Source organism: Bison bison, unplaced genomic scaffold, assembly GCF_000754665.1.
Source record: "Bison bison bison isolate TAMUID 2011002044 unplaced genomic scaffold, Bison_UMD1.0 scf7180017864094, whole genome shotgun sequence".
NCBI lineage: Eukaryota > Metazoa > Chordata > Mammalia > Artiodactyla > Bovidae > Bison > Bison bison.
This window is the reverse complement of record NW_011494666.1, coordinates 2,092,472-2,113,675: the sequence shown is the minus strand read 5'-3', so window position 1 is coordinate 2,113,675 and position 21,204 is coordinate 2,092,472. Positions and strand designations below refer to the sequence as shown.

The 21,204-nt window shown below is 38.4% G+C and overlaps 1 protein-coding gene across 7 annotated transcripts in view; it reads left to right on the top strand.

The window, feature by feature from the left end:
• The window catches only part of GABPA (GA binding protein transcription factor, alpha subunit 60kDa), a 35,432-nt gene that overhangs the window by 864 nt on the left and 13,364 nt on the right, over positions 1-21,204 (top strand). For 2 of the 7 annotated variants that reach the window (XM_010838460.1, XM_010838461.1), the window contains exons 2-6: positions 7,110-7,212; positions 11,113-11,257; positions 15,699-15,783; positions 17,923-18,168; positions 20,042-20,236. In XM_010838460.1, coding sequence (XP_010836762.1) covers positions 7,136-7,212; positions 11,113-11,257; positions 15,699-15,783; positions 17,923-18,168; positions 20,042-20,236 — 748 coding nt within the window. In that variant the 5' untranslated portion in view covers positions 7,110-7,135. Of the gene's footprint in view, positions 1-6; positions 202-1,522; positions 3,008-7,109; positions 7,213-11,112; positions 11,258-15,698; positions 15,784-17,922; positions 18,169-20,041; positions 20,237-21,204 lie in introns of those variants that run through there. The other 5 variants (XM_010838466.1, XM_010838464.1, XM_010838463.1 and 2 more) reach the window with 5 other exon arrangements.

Genomic DNA, 21,204 nt, shown 5'->3' with positions numbered 1-21,204 from the left:
CGGGACCTGATCCCGACGCCCCTGGGATCTCACAGCACGATGCCATATCGATCTTCTTGCCAACTCAGCGATGCGCTCTCCCTTCGGGTCCAGTGGTCTTTCTAGAATTGTCTTACAGTTGCGTTAAAGCCATCTGTTTAATGTCTGTGGAGTCCATTGGGTTTCTTTTAAAAACGAGGAAGTGAGACGAGAAAACGATGGGTTAGTGTGGCTTGTCAGCTTTTTAAGTGTGTTTTTGCAGGCTGGAAGATAAGCCAACAACGTCTTTGTGTTTAGGAATCCCAGTTTGATTAGGTTAACGGCAGGGAGGACCACGCCTAATGTTGCACTGCAAGAGATTAGTGATTTAGAAAGACTCGCGGTAGTTCTGAGTCTTGGAGGCAGCAAAGGTTTAGAAGGGTCCACGTAAGCAAAGAACTGGGCAGGGATAGCGTTCTTAGGTATTGTCTTAATGTCAAAAGAAACTGGGTCAACTAGTTCGAAAGTGGAGGGAACAATGAGTTATCTCTCTTGGGATTTGATCCAAGCTTTCCAGCCTTAATTATTTTGAGACAAATTCTGACGCTAGATGGACTTATGTCAGTTTTACCTGGATTGTGTCTACAGGAGCAGTGACATGAGGCTTGTATCATCTTAAAATAAGAATCTAAATAATGAGCTAGGTGTTTAATGGAGGAGCAGCAGGTGGAGGCTGAACAATTAAAACTGTTGACTTACCTCCCTCCAGCTTTTATTTATAAAACTTCAAGTCTAAAGGAAAATTCAAAAAATTATGCACTGAAATTGTACAAGGTACACCTTCACCCCCCAGAGACGCCAAGTTTGCCACACTTTGTCCACACTTGCTTTCTCTCTGCATGTGTACACACAGATGTCTGTGTTTACTTTTTCTTAGCTATTGACTTTTATCTTTAAAAACCAAAAATGTCTTTTTTCTCAGACTATTTAATAGTATTTTTTAACTTGAGAAAAACTCCCAGATTACACTTGTATTTATTTATCCTTCATTTACTTATTGTCCTTCACTATGAAAAATTATTCTAAACTCTAAACTAATAACGTGCTCCAATGGAGAATAATCCTCAAGTTTATCTGTAGCTTTAAAAGATAGTGGTAAATATAACTATTTTAAAGAATACTAGCCTTTCCTGGAATTTTTAGTTAAATATAAATTTGTATTCGTTTTGTGAAGTGTTCTGAAAGCAGGTTAGGTTTAATCCAGGAAAAACCAGTGTCAAGGGACATTTTCCTGTGTGGAAAGTCTCCAGGTAATGCTGTCTTCTCTATTTTCTTAAGTTTTGACGTAGAATCCTGGGCAGTTGGCTCCAGGAGAAGAGCTAAGACCCACTCGAGCAATGACAGCAAAGATTTGGACAACTTGCCAAATGTCTCCATTGCTTCTTTAGGCTTAATTTAGAGAATTGAGAAAGAAGATCAATTCATAGACTTAAGTAACAGTGTTTTCCAAAAGTGTATTGGATTCATACCCCAACACCCCCCCCCCCCCGCCCCACCTTTGGCACCTTTTGGAGACTGATCTCTAACTTTTTTGAAAGATCACAGTATAAATTTCTTTTAACAACTCTGTCTTAGTGCTTCTGTCAAGAGGTGTGCCAAGTATCCTTGTTGATCAAAGCCCTTAGGGCCATTTCTCTGGTAGGTACAGAAAACTGGATTCATCTTTTGGTGGGTGTAAGACAAAAGACACAATCAAGCCAAAGAGCAGGAGAAGAGATTTATTACTTAGAGCAAGAAGAACACTGTGGGATCTTTCCCAAAGCAGCAAAATTGGGAAAAGTCTTAAGCTAAGGGTACATGCATATTTATGAAGGAGCTTGAAGAGCAGAGTTCAAGATAGGATTGGGGCAGAGGTTGACAGCAACCAAGCTTTAGTTGATTGAAGTCACAAAGGTCAGAAAAGATCAATATTATCATCCTTTGGGTTATAGTTGATCTAGTGGTTGCCACTAGAGGAGGGTTTAAATTCTGCAGAGCAGCTCAAGAAAGTGCTTCAGGCTAATCTTTACCATGGAAACAGAACCTGGAGTTTTTATACTGATTTACTATCTTTGCTATTGTTATTCCTTAAGAACATTATTACTGAGCTGTATTCAAGGTTAAGCATTGTGGTTAGGCTTAGATCTCAAAATGGCTTAGGACAAAAATGGCTTCTGTTTGTCAAAAGCCATGCCTGATTCTTCTTTTCTGGGGACCTCCTAACCTATCTGCTTACGGTGCTTTCTTTTTTGTTGTTGTTTTAATTGTTTATTTGAATTTTGTTGGTCATGCTGCATGACCTGTGGGATATTAGTTCCCTGACTAGGGATGGAAACCATGCCCCCTACATTGGAAGCATGGAACTGTAATCACTGGACCACCAGGGAAATTCCTAAATTTCTTTTCTATTTTTCTGAAGTCCCTAGAAAATTCACTCGTTTTGAAAGTTGATTATGGAAATGGGAGTGGACTTGCGCGTGGACCCTGAAAAATAAAACAAATGACCCTTTTAAATGCTGTCCTGCTATAATATAAGCCTTAGTCCATTTCTCACTTTTTTTTGTAGGGTTTTTGTGCTTTGTGTGTTCATTATCTCTTTGTTTCTGACTGTTACTAAGGTTCCATAGTGTGTTTCACATTTTCTTGCATCTGCAGTACTCTCATCACAGGTTCGTGTATTGGCTCCTGCTTTCAGCTGTCTCCAGCAAAGCTACCCTTAACATGCTATTATCAATCACTGTGAGAATGTCTCTGGAATGCTTATCTAAGGGCAAGATTGCTGGGTCATAGGTATAATCCCTTTATTTGAGCAAGTGCTGCTAGCTCTTTCTCCAGAGTAGTCAGTCCTGTCTGTCTTCCATCAGCAGAGGCAGGATCCCTGTGCTCCAAGGTCCCTGCTGCTCTTTTCAGTATTCAGCATTCTGATCTTTGCCACACACACACAGAATAAGGTGAATAGCTTGAACGTGAGCATCTCCTCGTGTCCTTAGCCGTTTTGGTTTCTCTTTAGGTGAGTTTCCTTCTTTACCTACTTTTCTACTTTGTCCTGACTTGGGGGGATTATTATCAACTTGTTCACTGTGTATTCCAGTAACTATTTCCTTATCATATATGGATTTTGGAAATGTCTTTTTCTACACTATATCCTGTCTGTCGAACATAAATCTTAACTTTTATGTAATGAAATTATCAGGTTTTTTTCCTTATGATATATGTTTTTGGAATTTTAAGAAATGAATGCTTTTTCAAGAAATGAATCCTTTTTTATCCACAAAATTCCACCACTTTCTTCTGTTAGTTTTATAGCTTTACCTTTCACATTTAAGTCGTCTAGATTTCTGGAGTCAATTAAACGGTGTGAAATGGTTCTCATCAGTCTGTTCAGTCACTCATTTGTGTCCGACTCGCTGCGACCTCATGGACTGCAGCACACTAGGCCTCCCTGTCCGTCACCAACTCCTGAGGTTTACTCAAACTCATGTCTGTTGAGTCGGTGATGGCATCCAACCATCTTTTCCTCTGTTGTTCCCTCTCTTCTTGCCTTCAGTCTTTCCCAGCATCAGGGTCTTTTCCAGTGAGTCAGCTCTTTGCATCAGGTGTTCAAAGCATTGGAGCTTCAGCTTCAGCATCTGTCCTTCCAATGAATATTCAGGACTGATTTCCTTTAGGACTGACTGGTTTGATTGCCTTGCAGTCCAAGGGATTCTCAAGAGTCTTCTCCAACACCACAGTTCAAAAGCATCAATTCTTTGGCACTCAGCTTTCTTTATAGTCCAACACTCACATGACTACTGGAAAAACCATAGCTTTGACTAGACGGACCTTTGTCATAAAAGTAATGTCTTTGCTGTCTAGGTTGGTCATAGCTTTTCTTCCAAGGAGCAAGCATCTTTTAATTTTATGACTGCAGTCACCATGTGCAGTGATTTTGGAGCCCAAGAAAATAAAGTTTGTCACTGTTTCCATTGTTTCCCCATCTGTTTGCCATGAAATGATGGGATCGGATGCCAGTCTTTGTTTTTTGAATTGAGTTTTAAGCCAGCTTTTTCATCAAGAGGCTCTTTAGTTCCTCTTCACTTTCTGCCATAAGAGTGGTATTATCTGTGTATTTTAGGTTATTGATATTTCTCCTGGCAGTCTTGATTCCAGCTTGTGCTTCACCCAGCCCAGCATTTTGCATGATGTACTCTGCATATAAGTTAAATAGGCAGGGTGACAATATATAGCCTTGATGTACCCCTTTCCCAATTTGGAACCAGTCTATTGTTCCATGTCCAGTTGTAACTTGCTTTTTGACTTACATACAGATTTCTCAGGGGGCAGGTAAGGTGGTCTGGTATTCCGATCTCTTTCAGAATTTTCCACAGTTTGTTGTGATCTACACAGTCAAAGGCTTTGACATAATCAATAAAGCAGAAGTAGGTGTTTTTCTGGAATTCGCTTGCTTTTTCTCTGATCCACTGGATGTCAGCAATTTGGATCCCTGGATCTTCCCTACCCAGGGATTGAACCCAGGTCTCCCACATTGCAGGCAGATTCTTTACCAGCTGAGCCACAAGGGAAGCCCAAGAATACTGGAGTGGGTAGCCTATCCCTTCTCCAGCAGATCTTCCTAACGCAGGAATCGAACCGAGTCTCCTCCATTGCAGGTGGATTCTTTACCAACTGAGATATAGGGAAGTCCAAAAATGGCAACTGTTTGAAATACAGGAGCCCCAAGGATCTGCTCATAGATGAAAGTTGTTCAGTTGTGTCCAACTCTTTGCAACCCCATGGGCTGTCTTTGCAGTCTATGGAATTCTCCAGGCCACAATACTGGAGTGGGTAAGCTCTTCCCTTCTCCAGGGGATGTTCCCAACCCAGAGATTGAACCCAAGTCTCCTGCATTGCAGGCAGATTCTTTACCAGCTGAGCCACCAGGGAAGCCCCTTTGGTTTTTATAACATTCACTTATTAAACACACTTTAATACAGTGCCTACAAAAGGAGCGGCACTGTTCAAAGTTCTGTGTATACAACTGTCAACAAATACGCCTTCCCAGGTGAGCTTATGCTGTTCTATAAGGTCCCTACTGGGTTACTGCCACCGGTGTTTTGCTTTAGTGCTCATGTTGAATTCCAGTTTTAACACATAGTATCAATTAAGAAATAGGCTTTATGAAGAAAGGAAAGACTGACTAGGCTGTGGTCAACAAGAAAGAAGAACAAAAGCCCTTCATTCTTCTGTCATCCCAAACAAAACCTGCTGGGGCCTAGGCATTCTGCTGGATGTGCATGATGTGTATCTGTTCCAGTGGGGAGCCCCATCCTCTTATTATTCTTCTTTCTTGTTATGGAGGAGCTGTGAGAGGAGCCTTTATAGTGAGGGAGAAATCAGATCATTTTTATACCGGAAAGTCTAGATTCAGATGCCAGAATTTAGAGACTAAGTTATCAGAAAACCAGCTCCCCAATAGTTGGAGATTTTTGGACCTGAGGAGAGTTACAACCCTCTCTAAAGTGGGAAAGAAGACTTACTAGTTTCCTAGAACTACAGTAACAAATTACTACAAACTTAGTGGCTTGAAAACACCAACTTACTATCATACGTTCCTGAAGTCAGAAGTCTGAAATGGGTCATTCTTGGCTAAAATCAGGTGTTGGCAGAGTTGTATTTCTTCTGGAGGCTCTGGGGGAAGGTCTGTCTCCTTTCTTTTTCCAAATTTTAGAGACTGCTTGTCTTCCTTGGATTGTGGCTCTTTTTTTTTCATCTTCAAAGCCAATCACAGCCAGTCAGTCGTCCTCACTTTGAATCTCTCTGGATCTCTTTAGATTCTTCCTCTCTAATGATTCTTGTGATTTCACTGGACTCACCTGGATAATCGAGGATGATCTCTATTATAAGGTCAGCTGATTAGTAAACATCCCAAGAAGCACAGTGGTAAAGAATCTTGTCTGCCAGTGCAGGAGACACAAGAGATGTGAGTTCAGTCCCTGGGTCAGAAGATGCCCTGGAGGAAGAAATGGCAACCCACCCCAATATTCCTGCCTGGGGAATACCATGGACAGAGGAGTCTGGCAGGCTACAGTCCGTGGGGTCTCTAATAGTCAGACACAACTGACCGACTGAGCATGCGTGCAAAGTGAAGTAGTAACAACCTGCAACTTACAGCATTAACACCTTGGAAATGGCCATAAAGGAATGCCAACATATGCAGCTATTTTATACATTACTTAGCATTTTATAAAATTATAACGTTTTAGTATTGGTAGTGCAAATGGTACAGAATGGCACATAATGTATCAATGGTACAAAAATCAATGGAAGTTTAAGTAAAATTTTTACATGTGAGAATTAAAAACTGATGTAATAGTTTGATTAAAAGGTATAAAACCACATCTGAAAAATAATCATAAATAATTCTAGTGTGTAATCATGGCAATAATTCACATATCTGTGATTTTGTTACTTTATTTTGCCATTTGAGAATATTGTACTGGCATGTATAAAGTATGTAATTTGTAACATAAATCATAGCTTGGGCTAATTTTTAATTAGCTAATTTTTAATTTAGCTTACTCTGTCAATAGTGGTTTACAGTAAACTCTGCTAATAAAGTACAGCTTTTTAGCTGGACAGTTGTAAATTTTTCAACTCCATGTTGATCCCCCTCACCCCCGCCATGCTGTGTGGCATGTGATTATCTTAGTTCCCTCACCAGGGATCAAACCCACGCCCACTGCAGTGGAAGTGCAGAGTCCTAACCACTGGGAATTCCCATGTTGATTTTTAAGGTGCAGGTTTAAATCTGTTATTAAGACCGAACTGCTGTAATAACCGTCGACATGCCTTTCACTTGATTTTGAAGTAATCTTAATTAATTTGTTGACTGAGACTAGGGTCAAAAACATCCCAGTAAATCCAAGGGAATGATATTGATGTCATGTCAGACTGGTAAACACCATTTAAACAAAAACTGGTTTATAAATATTGCTTGTGGATTGTCTTTTATATGTGAAGATTGCTTCCTCCTCTTCTGCTTACCCTCGGGTTTTATTTGAATTGGGTCTTTACTTCTTGTGTAACGTGTCTGCTTATGCGTTTCAGAATGTCTTAAAATTTAACTCTTATAGGGCTGAACTTTTGAAATACTTCAGCCATGACGAAAAGAGAAGCAGAGGAGCTGATAGAAATCGAGATTGATGGAACAGAGAAAGCAGAGTGCACAGAAGAAAGGTTGGTATTTTTTTAATTTACTATTTTTTATATTATCAACATGCCTAATTAAAATAAGAATAGCCAAGTTCTTTGAGGACCTTTTTTTTTTAATCTTCCCAACTGACCCCAGCATTTTGAGGGATAATGTATTGCCTTTTTCCTCTGACTTAATGGCTTTGTAGCTGGAAGGAAAAGATAGTTTTAAACTAAAGATGGTAGTAAGCATAGGTAATAATGGTCAAGCAATTGATTGTGGTGGTTTCTACCCTTCGGACACTGTTGGATTCTTTTTCCTTTTGTCAGTGCTGATTTCTTTTATTTCAGCAAGAGTTTAATTCACAGCCTGAACTAGTTCAACAAATAGTAACTATCAGGAGTACATCAATAAATGAGACTCTAATCTGCCCTGGTAGAGACTACCTTATATTTGAAGAAACACACAGCTGTATGAGCCATCATCAGGCAGGCAGGCAGGCAATTCAGTTGCTTAATCCTGTCTGACTCTTTGCGACCCTATGGACTGCAGCAAGCCAGGCCTCCCTGTCCATCACCAACTCCCAGAGCTTGCTGAAACTCATGTCCATCGAATCAGTGATGCTATCCAACCATCTCATCCTCTGTCGTCCCCTTCTCCTCCTGCCCTCAATCTTTCCCAGCATCGGGGTCTTGTCCAGTGAGTCAGGTCCTTGCATCAGTTGGCCAGAGTATTGGAGCTTCAGCTTCAGCATCCGTCCTTCCAGTGAATATTCAGTACTGATTTCCTTTAGGATTGACTGGTTTGATCTCCTCGCAGTCCTTGGACTGAAAGACTCTCAAGAGTCTCCTCCAACGCCACAGTTCAAAAGCATCAGTTCTTCGGTGCTCAGCTTTCTTTATAGTCCAGCTCTCTCATCCATACACGACTACTGGAAAAACCATAGCTTTGACTAGACGAACCTTTGTCGGCAAAGTAATGTCTCTGCTTTTTAATATGCTGTCTAGGTTGGTCGTGAGCCATCATAGTACTAAGCATATAGAGAAGTGAAAGGTGTTAGTTTTTGGAATAGTAATAGAATACTGCTTACTCCATTAAGGAAGGTGGGCAGTGGTAATGAGTTCAGGATCCAAGGAGAGAATATGACTGAAAAGAGGGATTTGGGAGTCAAGGACAAGGAAGGTAATCACTAATGGTCCTAGTTTACTCTGGAAAGCAAGAGCTGAGATAATGTAGTAAAAGTAAAAGGGGCTGAAGAGTGCTGCAGAGCTTCAGTAGAACTCCAGTGGGAATAGACAGATTACTAAGGTTGAGTAGCTTGCTTAAAGTTGAGCGTGCAGCTGAGATGAAAGACCTAAATTGTTTAAAAATTACTATTTTATTGTGGTAAGAACATTTAACACAGTATCTGCCCTCAGTAAATTTTTAAGTGTACCATACAGTATTGTCAGCTGTAGGCACAATCTTGTGCAATAGATCTTTTGCAACTTTTCTGTCTTGCATAATTGAGATTTTTGTGCCAGTTAATTAGCAGCTCTTCTGCCCTGTGGCCATGATTACTCATGAAGCCATGGTTACTCAGGCCACTTCATCTGCTCAGGCAAGATGTCCTGCTCTGGCTCAAAATACAAACCTCGTTTTAGTACCCCCCACCCTGTCCTCGCCCATCATGCCCTGGCATGGAAACATTTTCCTGGCCAAAAAGGTCTAAAATACCTTGATGTGACTGCACAGGAGACATTAAGTTTTGAATGGAGCTTTTCAGCATGTTTGATTATGCTATTTTCTCCAGCAGAAGAAACAATAGGCTGTATATACATACATACATACACTCATTTATGTAACACGTTACTCCAGAACTTCACAGCTTAAAACACCCAACAGTTATTCTTGCACAGTTTCTCAGAGTCAGAAGCCCCTCATCCAGTCAGTTAGCTGCTTGGTTCTGGCTCAGAGACTCTCAAGAGCTTGCAGTGAAGCTGTCTGTCTGGGCTACAGTCATCTGAAGTGTTGGCTGACGGTAGCATATCTGTTTCTAAAATCACTCATAAGACCGGTGACAGGACCATTCACTTCCTCAGCATATGGGCTTCTATCTAGGGCTGCTCGCCACATGCGGCTGGCTTTCCCTGAAGCAAATGGTCCGAGGGAGCATTCGCCAGTGTCTTTTTAAATAAGCTAATCTAAGAAGCAGTACTTGTGTCACTCTGCCATAGTCCTTTGGTCACACAGTCCAGCCTTGGGACAGTTTGGGAGGGAACTGTAAAAAGCTGTAAATATTAGAAGGTGAGGATCATTTGAGCTGTCTTGAAGCCTGACATGAGTATATTTATGTTTTTGTACACACATGTATGTATAAATGATCCACAGAGTGTAAAGTTTTTACTGTTTGACTTCGTAGAGAAAACCTTTGTTGATGTCTCCCGTAAGAGGTTGGTAGTTACTGTGATTGTAGTTACTGTTGACTTGGGGAGTAGCTATGTGAAACGAACAGTTAAGAGTTTCTAGCTGTAGCAGAGTGCTATGCAGGAATGTTGATCCAGTGATGTGAGATCATCCACATTTTCTCAAGGGAAATTGGTAATCAGATTTTTTTATATGGATCTCCCAAGGTTTAAATGATGGCAACAGAATGTTAAAAAATGTTTTAAATGTTGATCCTATGTAAAATGGGTCCTTAAAAATCTGTGTTAAAGTGACATCTGACTCTTGTAAAGATTATTGTTACCAAAAAATATATATATATAGCCCACTCTGCTATAGCTGAAGAGTTTGTGAAAATATTTACATAGCCAAAAGACCCTTAACAAATTTACCTTAACAAATAGTAATAATAATGTTTATTATTTTAATATAATTTTTTTTCAGTCATGAGTGGTCTCTTTTATAAATTTTAAGTTTTAGGAATTTAGGCTACATATATTCACTGAATATTATGTATTTATTGAATTATACTTGGAATTTATGTGAAAATGTAATGACAAATTTTTAAGGACACACTTTTTGACAACTATAAGTGAGATTTAAACCATATTTAAATTAAACATGTGAAACTTGATTGAATTGTAGATTTACCAATTCAGCAAATACTTACTGGTATCTACTTTCCATTTGGCCTCAAGTAAGGATTCACAAAAGATATATAAAATTACTTACCAAAGATTTTACTCTTAAGGAACTTAACGGTTTTTTGTAGAACTTAGAATATGAAGTTGGAGAAGGAAATGGCAACCCACTTCAGTGTTCTTGCCTAGAGAATCCCAGGGATGGAGGAGCCTGGTGGGCTGCCGTCTATGGGGTCGCACAGAGTGGGACACGACTGAAGTGACTTAGCAGAATATGAAGTAAAAATGCAAAAGAGCACGTAGAAAGTTTTAAAGGAAGAATATAACTTTTTAAGGTGAATCTAGACTGATTATAACCAGTAGTTTTCAGATTAGATGGAAAATATTTTATATAACCTGTATTTTCATATCTTATGACTTGTATTATTGTGTTGATTTTGGGAAGTAGAGATACCATACAAGTTTTGAGGAGACTTTTTATATTCCTTTCTGAGCCTGAAATTCTTCAAAATAACTTGGAAATATAAATGCAGACATTCCCCCTTAAATATTTTAGTGTAAGCAATATTAGTATGCACACACACACAAGTACGTGCGTGTATGTGTGTGTATGATGTGGTCTATTTGCAAAGGTGCCTTAAATTTCAAGCTTGCATTTCTTTGTGTAATGTGATTCGTTATTAAGTTTGGCAACACTAGTTGATGATGAGCCTACCACTATAAAAGGTGTCTGTGCAGAAATGAGTTTCAAAGACCAGAAATGTGTTTTGGAATTGAATTTTGTTTTGAACATATTGTTGGGTTAATATCCAGGGTAAGAAGGTAATTGTTAACCATTACATTCTTTAACATTGGGTCCTCTAACACTGTATTCTTCAGCATTGTAGAACAGACCTACACTCCAGCTGAATGTGTAAGTCAGGCCATAGACATCAATGAGCCAATAGGCAATTTAAAGAAACTACTAGAACCAAGACTGCAGTGTTCTTTGGATGCTCACGAAATTTGCCTGCAAGATATCCAGGTATTATTATTTTCTTTTTTGAGATTTATATTTCAGCATTTACGTCTGCATTAGAAATGGCTTTGTTGTTACTGTTGGCCTTTTCTAACTATAGCCTTTATCTCCCCTTTCTCTCCATTTGGCCTATATTTTTATAAAATGTAAGCATTTAGAAATAGAGTTCTTTCAGAAACATTTCTTCCACTTAGAATTATTTTTAAAAGATTGAGTAATAAATCAAACTTTGCTTTTTCACCTGGACAAATGTAAAGTGGGAAGTTTAAATACAGTTTAATCAGAGCTTAAACGTAGCTTCTGCACATTGACCTTGAAAGTTGAAGAACTGTGCCCTCACATCCTGTTTCTAACTAACTTTTAACTTGTTTGTACATTTGTTTCCTCCTTTTTTAGATTTTTGACCAAATGATTTTATATTCCCTTCCATCTTTGTTTGCTCCAGCAGTAAGTTTTGGATAAAAATTTACCACTATATGTATATTTCTTGGAGATTGTTGCAATAGGAGTTTACCTGTGGTTTGCAGCATATTTATAGTCATGTTTTATGGTATTCTTTCAAGAAAGGGAGTATTTTTATGTATAAAAAGTAGTTGCCTATATGCTATGCTAAGTCACTTCAGTCGTTTCCGACTCTGTGCGACCCCATAGATGGCAGCCCACCAGGCTCCCCCATCCCTGGGATTCTCCAGGCAAGAACGCTGGAGTGGGCTGCCATTTCCTTCTCCAATGCATGAAAGTGAAAAGTGAAAGTGAAGTCGCTCAGTCGTGTCCGACTCTTAGTGACCCCATGGATTGCAGCCTAACAGGCTCCCCCGTCCATGGGATTTTCCAAGCAAGAGGTACTGGAGTGGGGTGCCATTGCCTTCTCCGAGTTGCCTATATAGGGTTGCTCAAATAGTTTCTTCAGACCTTTCTTGAACATATGAATAAGTACTAGAGATTTATTTTGTTTTTCTAATGCTGTCTTACATATATCATGTCATCTTTTCAAATGTTTGGTTTGGTTTATTCTTCACTCCTCCCCACTCTGCTTTGTATTATAGCTATTCCACAAATCAGAACTTCTGCCTTAGTTTTTTAAAAATTCAAATCATATATCTCCTCTGTTTTTAAATAAAATACGGATGTAGAATAACTTGAAATGTTTTGATGAAATTTGTGAATTTTAGTTGCCATCTAACCATACTTTTTTTCCACAGTAAGTCTAATAAATATTAGGGGAGGAGAGGAGGGAAGTTGCTCTTCTAAAGAGAATATATGTGAGTCTAATAATATTGTGATTTAAGGTTTTTCTTTTCTCAGCTGTGAATTAACATAATTCATAACATAATTCATAGGGGTGAATTAACATAATCTTTTTGGAAGGTAACTTAGTATTTAGTGTCTTAATGTTGAATGTGAAATATTTAGCAGCTTTCCTCAAGGAATTTTTTTAAGTACTCCCCTCAGTGAGCAAAGGCGTACATTGCATAGCTGTACATAAACTAAAAATATCTCATATGATCCAAAAATAGGGAATGAGATAAATAAATTCTGTTGATTAGAATTCAAGGCAGCCATTAAAAATAACTGAACCAGGGCTCCCCTGGTGGTCCAGCGGTTAAGACCCCACACCTCCACTGCAGGGGATGCTCCCTCGTCAGGGAGGTTCTGCACGCTGTGAGGTGCAGCCAGGAAATAAATCGCTGAACTAGAGTTATATGGTTGTAAGACATTTCTAAATTATCTCATTCTGGACAGCGGTCTTTGAAGTTGGCATATTCTTAATCATAATCTGCAGATGTAGCAACTGAGATTTAAATTAAATAATTTTGCCCAGTGTAGTGGGGTGCATTGGAATTTGAACCGAGGCCTACTGTAACTATAGAACTGTCTTCACTTGTTTGAGGCTGACATTTTAGGAAAGTTTTCCTTGCATAATTCAGTGTCACTAGACTTACACTTGTTTTTTCTTACGTGTAAAATTAAGGGGAATTTGGACTCAATCTCTTGTCTTTTAGCTCTGACATTTGTTGCTGCTCTTATAATACCTGACCTATCTAAAATGAAAGTTTTAACCTGCAAAGTAGCCAAGCTATCATAGGATCTCAATAAATTTGGTTGAAGGGATCAAACCTGGGCCATAGCAGTGACAGAGCTAAATCCTAACCACTAGGCCCCCAGGGGATTGTGCTGGAGCAGATTCCTGAGAATCCCTTGGACAGCAAGGAAATCAAACCAGTCAATCCTAAAGGAAACTGACCCTGAATATTCATTGGAAGGACTGACGCTGAAGCTAAAACTCTAATACTTTGGCCACCTGATGCAAAGAGCTGATTCATTGGAAATACCTTGATGCTTGGAAAGATTGAAGGCAGGAGGAGAAGAGGGCGACAGAGGATGATGGTTGGATGGCATCATCAACTCAATGGACACAAGTTTGAGCAAATTCTGGGAGATCGTGAAGGACAGGGAGGCCTGGCGTGCTGCAGTCCATGGGGTAACAAAGAGTGGCACAGGGCTGAGCGCCTGAATAACAATGCACCGGGCCTTGCCTCCCATGTCCTCAGCCTGCCTTTTTGTCCGTGGAAAAAACTTTAGTCAAAGAATAAGTTTAATCAGAGAAGGAGAAAATGCAGAAACAAAGGAAAACAGTCATGACAAAACAAAAATAATTTAGTCACTAAGCAAAGTCAAGGACCTTTAGTTCTTTCTCAAGGGCTATCATATCCTATGAGCTGTCTTATAGATACTAAAACCCCCACCAGGTGGAAGAAGTTTAACTACATGATAACCAGACTGTAGCCACACCATAAGCTGCCACAATTCCAAGAATTGACCTTAAGAAAATGGGAACCTACTGACCCTGGAACTAAGATTAACTGTACTTAAAACAACCAAGATGATACCGGTCACACCACCAATGTCCAGTTTCAAGATGACTATCAGAGCTGACTGTACTGTTTTTGCATGTAGCCCTCTCCTTGCATCTATAAAAGCTCTTGTCTACTGATTGTCAGCCTTTGGATAGGAGTCTGCTCCCCACCGATTGCCAGCATCCCAAATAAAGCAAACCTTCCTTACCACCAATAAATAAATAAGTGGATATTGGCTGAATAAATGGGAATATGCATAAATTGTAGTATTGAAGAATTCAGAACTAGCTCTGGATCTAGGGCATTTTTCATTTCTTCCTGTCTCCCTTCCTCTCTTCAAAAAGAATATGAGGATAGCAACTTCTGTTTTCCATATCATTTAAAGCAAATATAGTTGGAGTCAGAATGCTTTCCACTTGTGTAATACAAATACAAATGCTTTTATGTTTTCAGATAAGTGCTGACTTTAAAGCTGATGAACAACAATTGAGTTGCGCTTCTCTAAGGAATATGACCCAAGATCAAATACCATGCTTGAGTTTTGTCCTTGCGCCAGCTCTTGTGTCAGCTAGTATGCTCAGTACCTGGGAATCCTGTTTCAGAGTTACACAGGCTTTAGCTTCTAGTCGATAATACCATTACCAGTGTCTACTAGAGAGGGGAGAATTCTCAGGAGAATTTTTAGCAAAATGTCACACAGAGACTGTTGTATTAAGGAGTGCAGCTGCCACGTTTGACCAGTCTATCTGCAGGGTTACACAGTTTGTCTTGTCTCTATTTAAGTTAGATGCAGTCACTTAAGACTTTAGGCTTTATATGTATGGCGTTTTTCATTTTAGAAAATACGTTTGTACCATGATTCCCATATTGGCTGAATTCTAGGAATAAAAGTGGGAGGACTTTGTATCTCCAGCTGTATGTATACACAGAAATACACCTTATTCAAAATAATTTAACAGAAACATGTTTTTAAACTTGATAAAATGCCCAGAAGTCAGAAGTTCTTTTTGCCATTTGTGTGAAATGCATTCAAAAGCACTGATACTGAAAGATACCGAAAGGATGTAGAACTATGACTAAAGATATTCATAGCTAGGTCAGGTAGTATGGTTGTAAGTCCTTTAACTTTATTAACTTCATAATCAGAAATTGAATTAACCCTGATCTTAAATGTGTATCCTTGGTTATGAAGAGATTTGGCAAGAAGTATATAAATAAATTTGTATAAATTGTCCCCACTAATAAAAAACCCTTCATGGCAGATAACTTGCATTATCTTCTACCAGAAATACTTCTGCAGAAATAATATTTGCCTTTTGGCATTATTTAAAATTCTAAACTAGACTCCAGAGCTAGAGAAAACCACTATTTAAACAAGTCCTGTTTGTGTTGTCCCTAATTGCTACCCACAGTGGTGAAATCCTTTTCAGTTTTGGCAGAGAATTAAATGATACGACAACTTGAATAATTAAGTGTGTTCTTGCAATTTAATTAGTATACCTCAGTAATTAAATCCTATTTGGCACATCCATTTATATTAAACCAGATGACTGAGCTAAAATAATCTTAATTCTTTTACCCATGTTTAGCTGGATCCAGAACGAAGTTTATTTGACCAAGGAGTAAAGACAGATGGAACTGTACAGCTTAGTGTACAGGTAATTTCTTACCAAGGTAAGTTAATTTTAGTGTTGTCATTTAAAAATTTAACTCGTGTTTTTCTAATATGGGAACTCAGTTTTAAAAGTTTTAGATGATTGTCTAAGTTAGTTAATGTGATTTTATAGTTAAATATTCATGCTTTTCATTGTTTTATCTGTCAGGATGAAGCAAATTGTATAACACATTCTGCCTGCTTTAATCAGGAAAGGGTATATTATAGGATAGTAAATAACAGAATCCCAGGGAGGGCTGGAAGAACATGTGCTAGTTGACTTTCTAGAAATGCCTCAGCCACACTGCAGAACTGAACTGCCAAGGAAGCTGCTGCTATGCTGGGATCTGGAAAATGCCAGATCTGAAAGGCATCACTATAGCTGTTGACTTGGAACTATGCTCCCTTTACAGTGATCCACATCAGCCAACGATGGATTGCTTGTCCCCTCTTAACTCATTTCCAAGTAGAATGCTCATGCCAGTACTTCTGGAACCTAAGTCACATCTGTATTCCTGCACGGAAGTCTAGTCTCTGCAGTTTAGCACACAGAGAGGAATTTGCAAAGGCTGTGGGGTGACCCAGTCAACCATATCCACACAGTATTTTACTGATCTTTGCAAATACACAAGTTAGAAAATTGGGAAACCATTTTTGGTAGATTGAATTTTAGTTTTTTAAATGGGCTTATTGGGATTTCTGACCAGAGTTTTAGACTAATTTTAATCTCTGAACATGTTATTTGTTGTTGTTCAGTTGCTTAGTCATGTTTGACTCTTTGCAGCCCCGTGGACTGCAGCATGCCAGGCTCCTCTGTCCTCCACTGTCTCCTGGAGTTTGCTCAAATTCATATCCATTGAGTTAGTGATGCTTTGTAACCGTCTCATCCTCTGCTGCCCCCTTCTCTTTTTGCCTTCTCTCTTTGCCAGCATCACAGTCGTTTCCAGTGAATCAGGTGGAACACATTATATTGTTTACAGTTATGTTTCACGAGTCAAAGTTTTTTTCCACATTATGAAAGTCGTAATTACCTACTTATGATCCTTAATTTCCCCAGAATTTTCCTATTGTTGGAAACAGGAAAGAAAAATCAGTCTTTATTTTTTATCTTTAAAAGCTTAGTGACCTCTCAGTGCAAGTGTGTTTAAGAAGAGTTGACTTGATGAAATTTGATGGGGGAATTAACAAATAATTTTTAGGAAAATTTTTTTTTTCAAAACTTGCTATCTTTTTTTCTCATGAACATTTGAAAAAAGCAACTTCTGTTTACACCACCTAATGAATGAAAGCAGTATATTTTTCTGTAATACAGCTTTTGAGATTGAACTTCACAATAATGAAATTGAGTTTTATTTTTTCTTTCAAGTACACTTTGATTAAATTTTGATGTAGATTATAACTAAATCAGTCAGCAAACAGTAGCCGTTGTGTTGTATGATAGTTTCTTAGAACTGTCATCTTACCATTAGTAACTATGATTATTTCATAAAGGGCTAGTTTTAAAACATGTACTTTGTCTTCTAAAAAGACAAGGAGTCAGTAAATAATTTTAGTTAGCTTAGAAAGACTTTTTAACTTTTAAAGATGAGTAGCTACTCATTTATACTCTTCCTAGTGTAGTTTTAATTTCCTGTTACATGTTGGTTCTTTTTCTCTGTAGGTAAGGTGTGTGTGTTTGTATGCATGGTGGTGGTGGTCTTAAATTATTTTAGATTTATAGAAAAATTCCAAGTATAATAATAGAATTCCCGGATTCCCCAAATGTTAACTTTTATTATTACATTGCTTTATTCTGTCTCTTCCTCATCCCCACATTATTTTTTTGACCTGGTTAAGAATAAGATGTAGACATGATTTTTTTTCTGTCTCTAAATACATTAGTGTGTGTGTTTTCCAAAACAAAGAATTTTTTTACAGGACCACAGTTATCAAAATCAGGAAATTAATACTGATACAGTACTGTCCTGTGATCTACCCAAGTTCTGTTCAATTGTTGTTTTTGTCATTTAATAGAAATCTGTTCAAGTTCTCTAGACATAATGCTAAAAATATTTAACGTGGAGTTTTGCTCTACTACTTGAGAATACATAAACTAAACTAAATTTTGCTGTGTTACTTTCGTGTTTTCACTTAGATATACTTTTTTTTTAATTGTTAAGGAATTGAACCAAAGCTAAATATCCTGGAAATTGTTAAACCTGCGGAAACGGTTGAAGTAGTTATTGATCCAGATGCTCACCATGCGGAAGCAGAAGCACATCTTGTTGAGGAGGCTCAAGTGATAACTCTTGATGGCACAAAGCACATTACGACCATCTCAGATGAAACGTCAGAACAAGTGACGCGATGGGCGGCTGCGCTGGAAGGTTATAGGAAAGAGCAAGAGCGTCTTGGGATACCCTATGGTAATAAAATATGTAATAATTATGTTCGGTAGAATAATATTTAGGCTTGACATAGAAAACACTATGGTGAATAAGTTATCCATTTTAAATATAGAACTTTTAGGAAACAAATAGATTTTCTGTGTATCTTTTTTTTGGACTATTAATAGATGATGGTGCTGGGAATACAATGATATACATTTTTTAAAAAATCCTGCCCTCAGGGCATTCATAATTTAGTTAAAGAGAGAAACAGTAAATGAAAAGAAGTAGTTTCCATAAAGGTGACATGTTTTAAGTTGTCAATAACTGGTATAAAAGAAACATACTACTAGAATCTCAAAGGGATCATAGTGATCTGGGGGAAAATTGGGAGAGTTTATTGTAGACAAGGAAACTTCCGGACATTCGAGACAGGAGCTGTTTGTGCAAAGCTGACAGGTGGGAGTGTGCTGAGTAGTGAGAAGATACAGTGGGTGAGGAGTTATTCTGTAGCATTATAGAATTGATTTTGATTGATGCAGGTGACAATTGAAAATGAATGTGGCAGTGGGATGTGACGTAAGTTGGAGCGGGTAGTTTTCGTGCGCTAGGTAATAACATTTAGGTTAGCCTAGACCAGGTGATTGCTGTGGGAGCAGAAAGGAGATGAATCAAAATAGTGATAGGACTGATCAGCTGGTTGATGGATTGCATGAGGATAGAGAGGGGAGAGTCGAATATTTATCTAACTTCTCAAGCTAGGGTGACTAGGCAATAATAATATTGATAAGAATTGGTTACATCTTCATATTTCCTGAGCTAGGCACCATGGTAAATGCTGGGCTTTCAGTAGTGCGTAAGAAAGACAGTCCATGCCTTCTAAACCTTTGTGGGGAAGGTAGGAAAGTCTGGTACTGGAAAGATTTTTCAAGGGAAAGTGTTGATAGTGCTTGATTTTCAAGAGTACATATTCAGTTGAGGGTCACCAGAAAGTAGTTTCAGGGGCACAAGATTTGGACTGGAGATAAAGGTGTTATCTGGGACAAAGTCACACTGAGTTTGTATTAAAGTCATACAAGAAGGTGTAGTCTCTGGTGAAGAGAGAGAAAAGGAATGATAACACAGTGCTGAACCTTGTCCACATTCAGGGTTGAGGAACAGGACGTTGGGGAGACATGAAATAGCTTACCAGATAGAAGAAAAATAAGAACTGTACATATGTGCTGCTGCTAACTGCTAAGTCACTTCAGTCGTGTCCGACTCTGTGCGACCCCATAGATGGCAGCCCACCAGGCTCCCCCATCCCTGGGATTCTCCAGGCAAGAACACTGGAGTGGGTTGCCATTTCCTTCTCCAGTACATATCTAGTACCATTGAAATTGAGGAGGAGTTTTAGATGGTCACAAGTCTCAATGCTGCTGAGAAAGTCAAAGAATGCTGGCTGAGTAGTATCTACTAAATTTGGTCATCAGGGGCTCATTGGTGGATTTCAATACAAATAGCTGTTGGAGACACAAAACTGAATTATAAGAAATAAACATTGCAGAAATGGAAAAAACTGAATATTAACTTGGTGAGGGGGCATTTCCTGCAAAGTAATCATGTATTTTATTCTTCCATTTGGCTCACTGGAGAGCAGTTGTGCATTTTGTTTTTTCTTAATAAAATTCCAAACTAACTGATGTAGAAACACGTGAACCCATCAAATTTTAGATTAAGGAGTTGAAAAGGAGCTAAGAAGAAAATGGAGTGTAAGCATCTTTTTATTTCATATAATGAGTTTACTTACTTGGGTGGGGGGAGGGGAAACCTGTCTGGATTTTATCTGTGTGTTTTGTGTGTGTTGACAAGTTAACTGTAAATTGTAATATCTAAGATGCAACTAGGCTAATGGTAATATTTTTGTCTTTAGATCCCATACAATGGTCCACGGACCAAGTCCTGCATTGGGTGGTTTGGGTAATGAAGGAATTCAGCATGACTGATATAGACCTCACTACACTGAATATTTCTGGAAGAGAACTCTGTAGTCTCAGCCAAGAAGATTTTTTTCAGCGAGTTCCTCGGGGAGAAATTCTCTGGAGTCATCTGGAACTTCTTCGAAAATGTATAAAATTGAAACTATTATCTTTTTTGCATTATAACTTAAGTTTACTTGTATTTCTTTATAACTTTGTTTTCATCTTAATTGTTCATTGCTAACAGCAGTAATAATTAACATTTATTGTGTAAGGCTGTGATGTGCTGAGAATTTATATGTATTATCTCATTTAATCTTAAACTAAAGCCAGAGATCATTACTTTCCTTATTTCTTCAGATAGGAATCTGAGGCTTAGAGAGCCCCCACAAGGTTATAGAACTAGAGTGTGGCAGACCCAGGATCCAAACCCAGGCAGACTAACACTAGACTCCAAGTTCTGTTCTATCCAAGTAAGATTCTGTGCCTTGCAGTTAGCTCTGTTCGTATATTCTAGTTGTTGACTTCTGGTTCATCAGTCAGTTCTTTCACCGATGCTCATCTTTTAGAAGTTTACGATTATTTGTTCACAGATGGCTTCTCTCTCATCCTCTTCATTATGGGGATTAAATCTTTTAAAATTTCTTTTAGTCGAATGGGATTTTAAGGGAGAAAGGGGAAGTAGACTTAAGTATGCAACCCACCATCTTGAATTGGAAGCCACTGGTTTCAGTATTTCCATGTTGCTCAACAGACATTATTTTGATGATTAAAGCTGTCCAACAAAAAGAGCTCAAATATATGTAAATTATTTTGTTTGAATTTTAATCCATGTTATATTTCAGTGACTGTTAAAATGTTAGTAGTAACCCATTCCTTGACATTGTTATATAAATCAGAAACGCTGACCAAAGAACAAATTTTTCAGAACGTGTGACTAGGACATGCTGACTTTGTTTTTATAATCACTGTGGATGAAAGTATAAATGGTAGCATTTCATCCTACTGTGTACGCAATTAGGGAACAGTTCTGGTGGAGGGATTTTTCAGTCATTTAATGCTTAGGATTTCATCTGCTGTTGAATAAGAAATAAGCTCAGTGGGGAGTCTTGCCTTC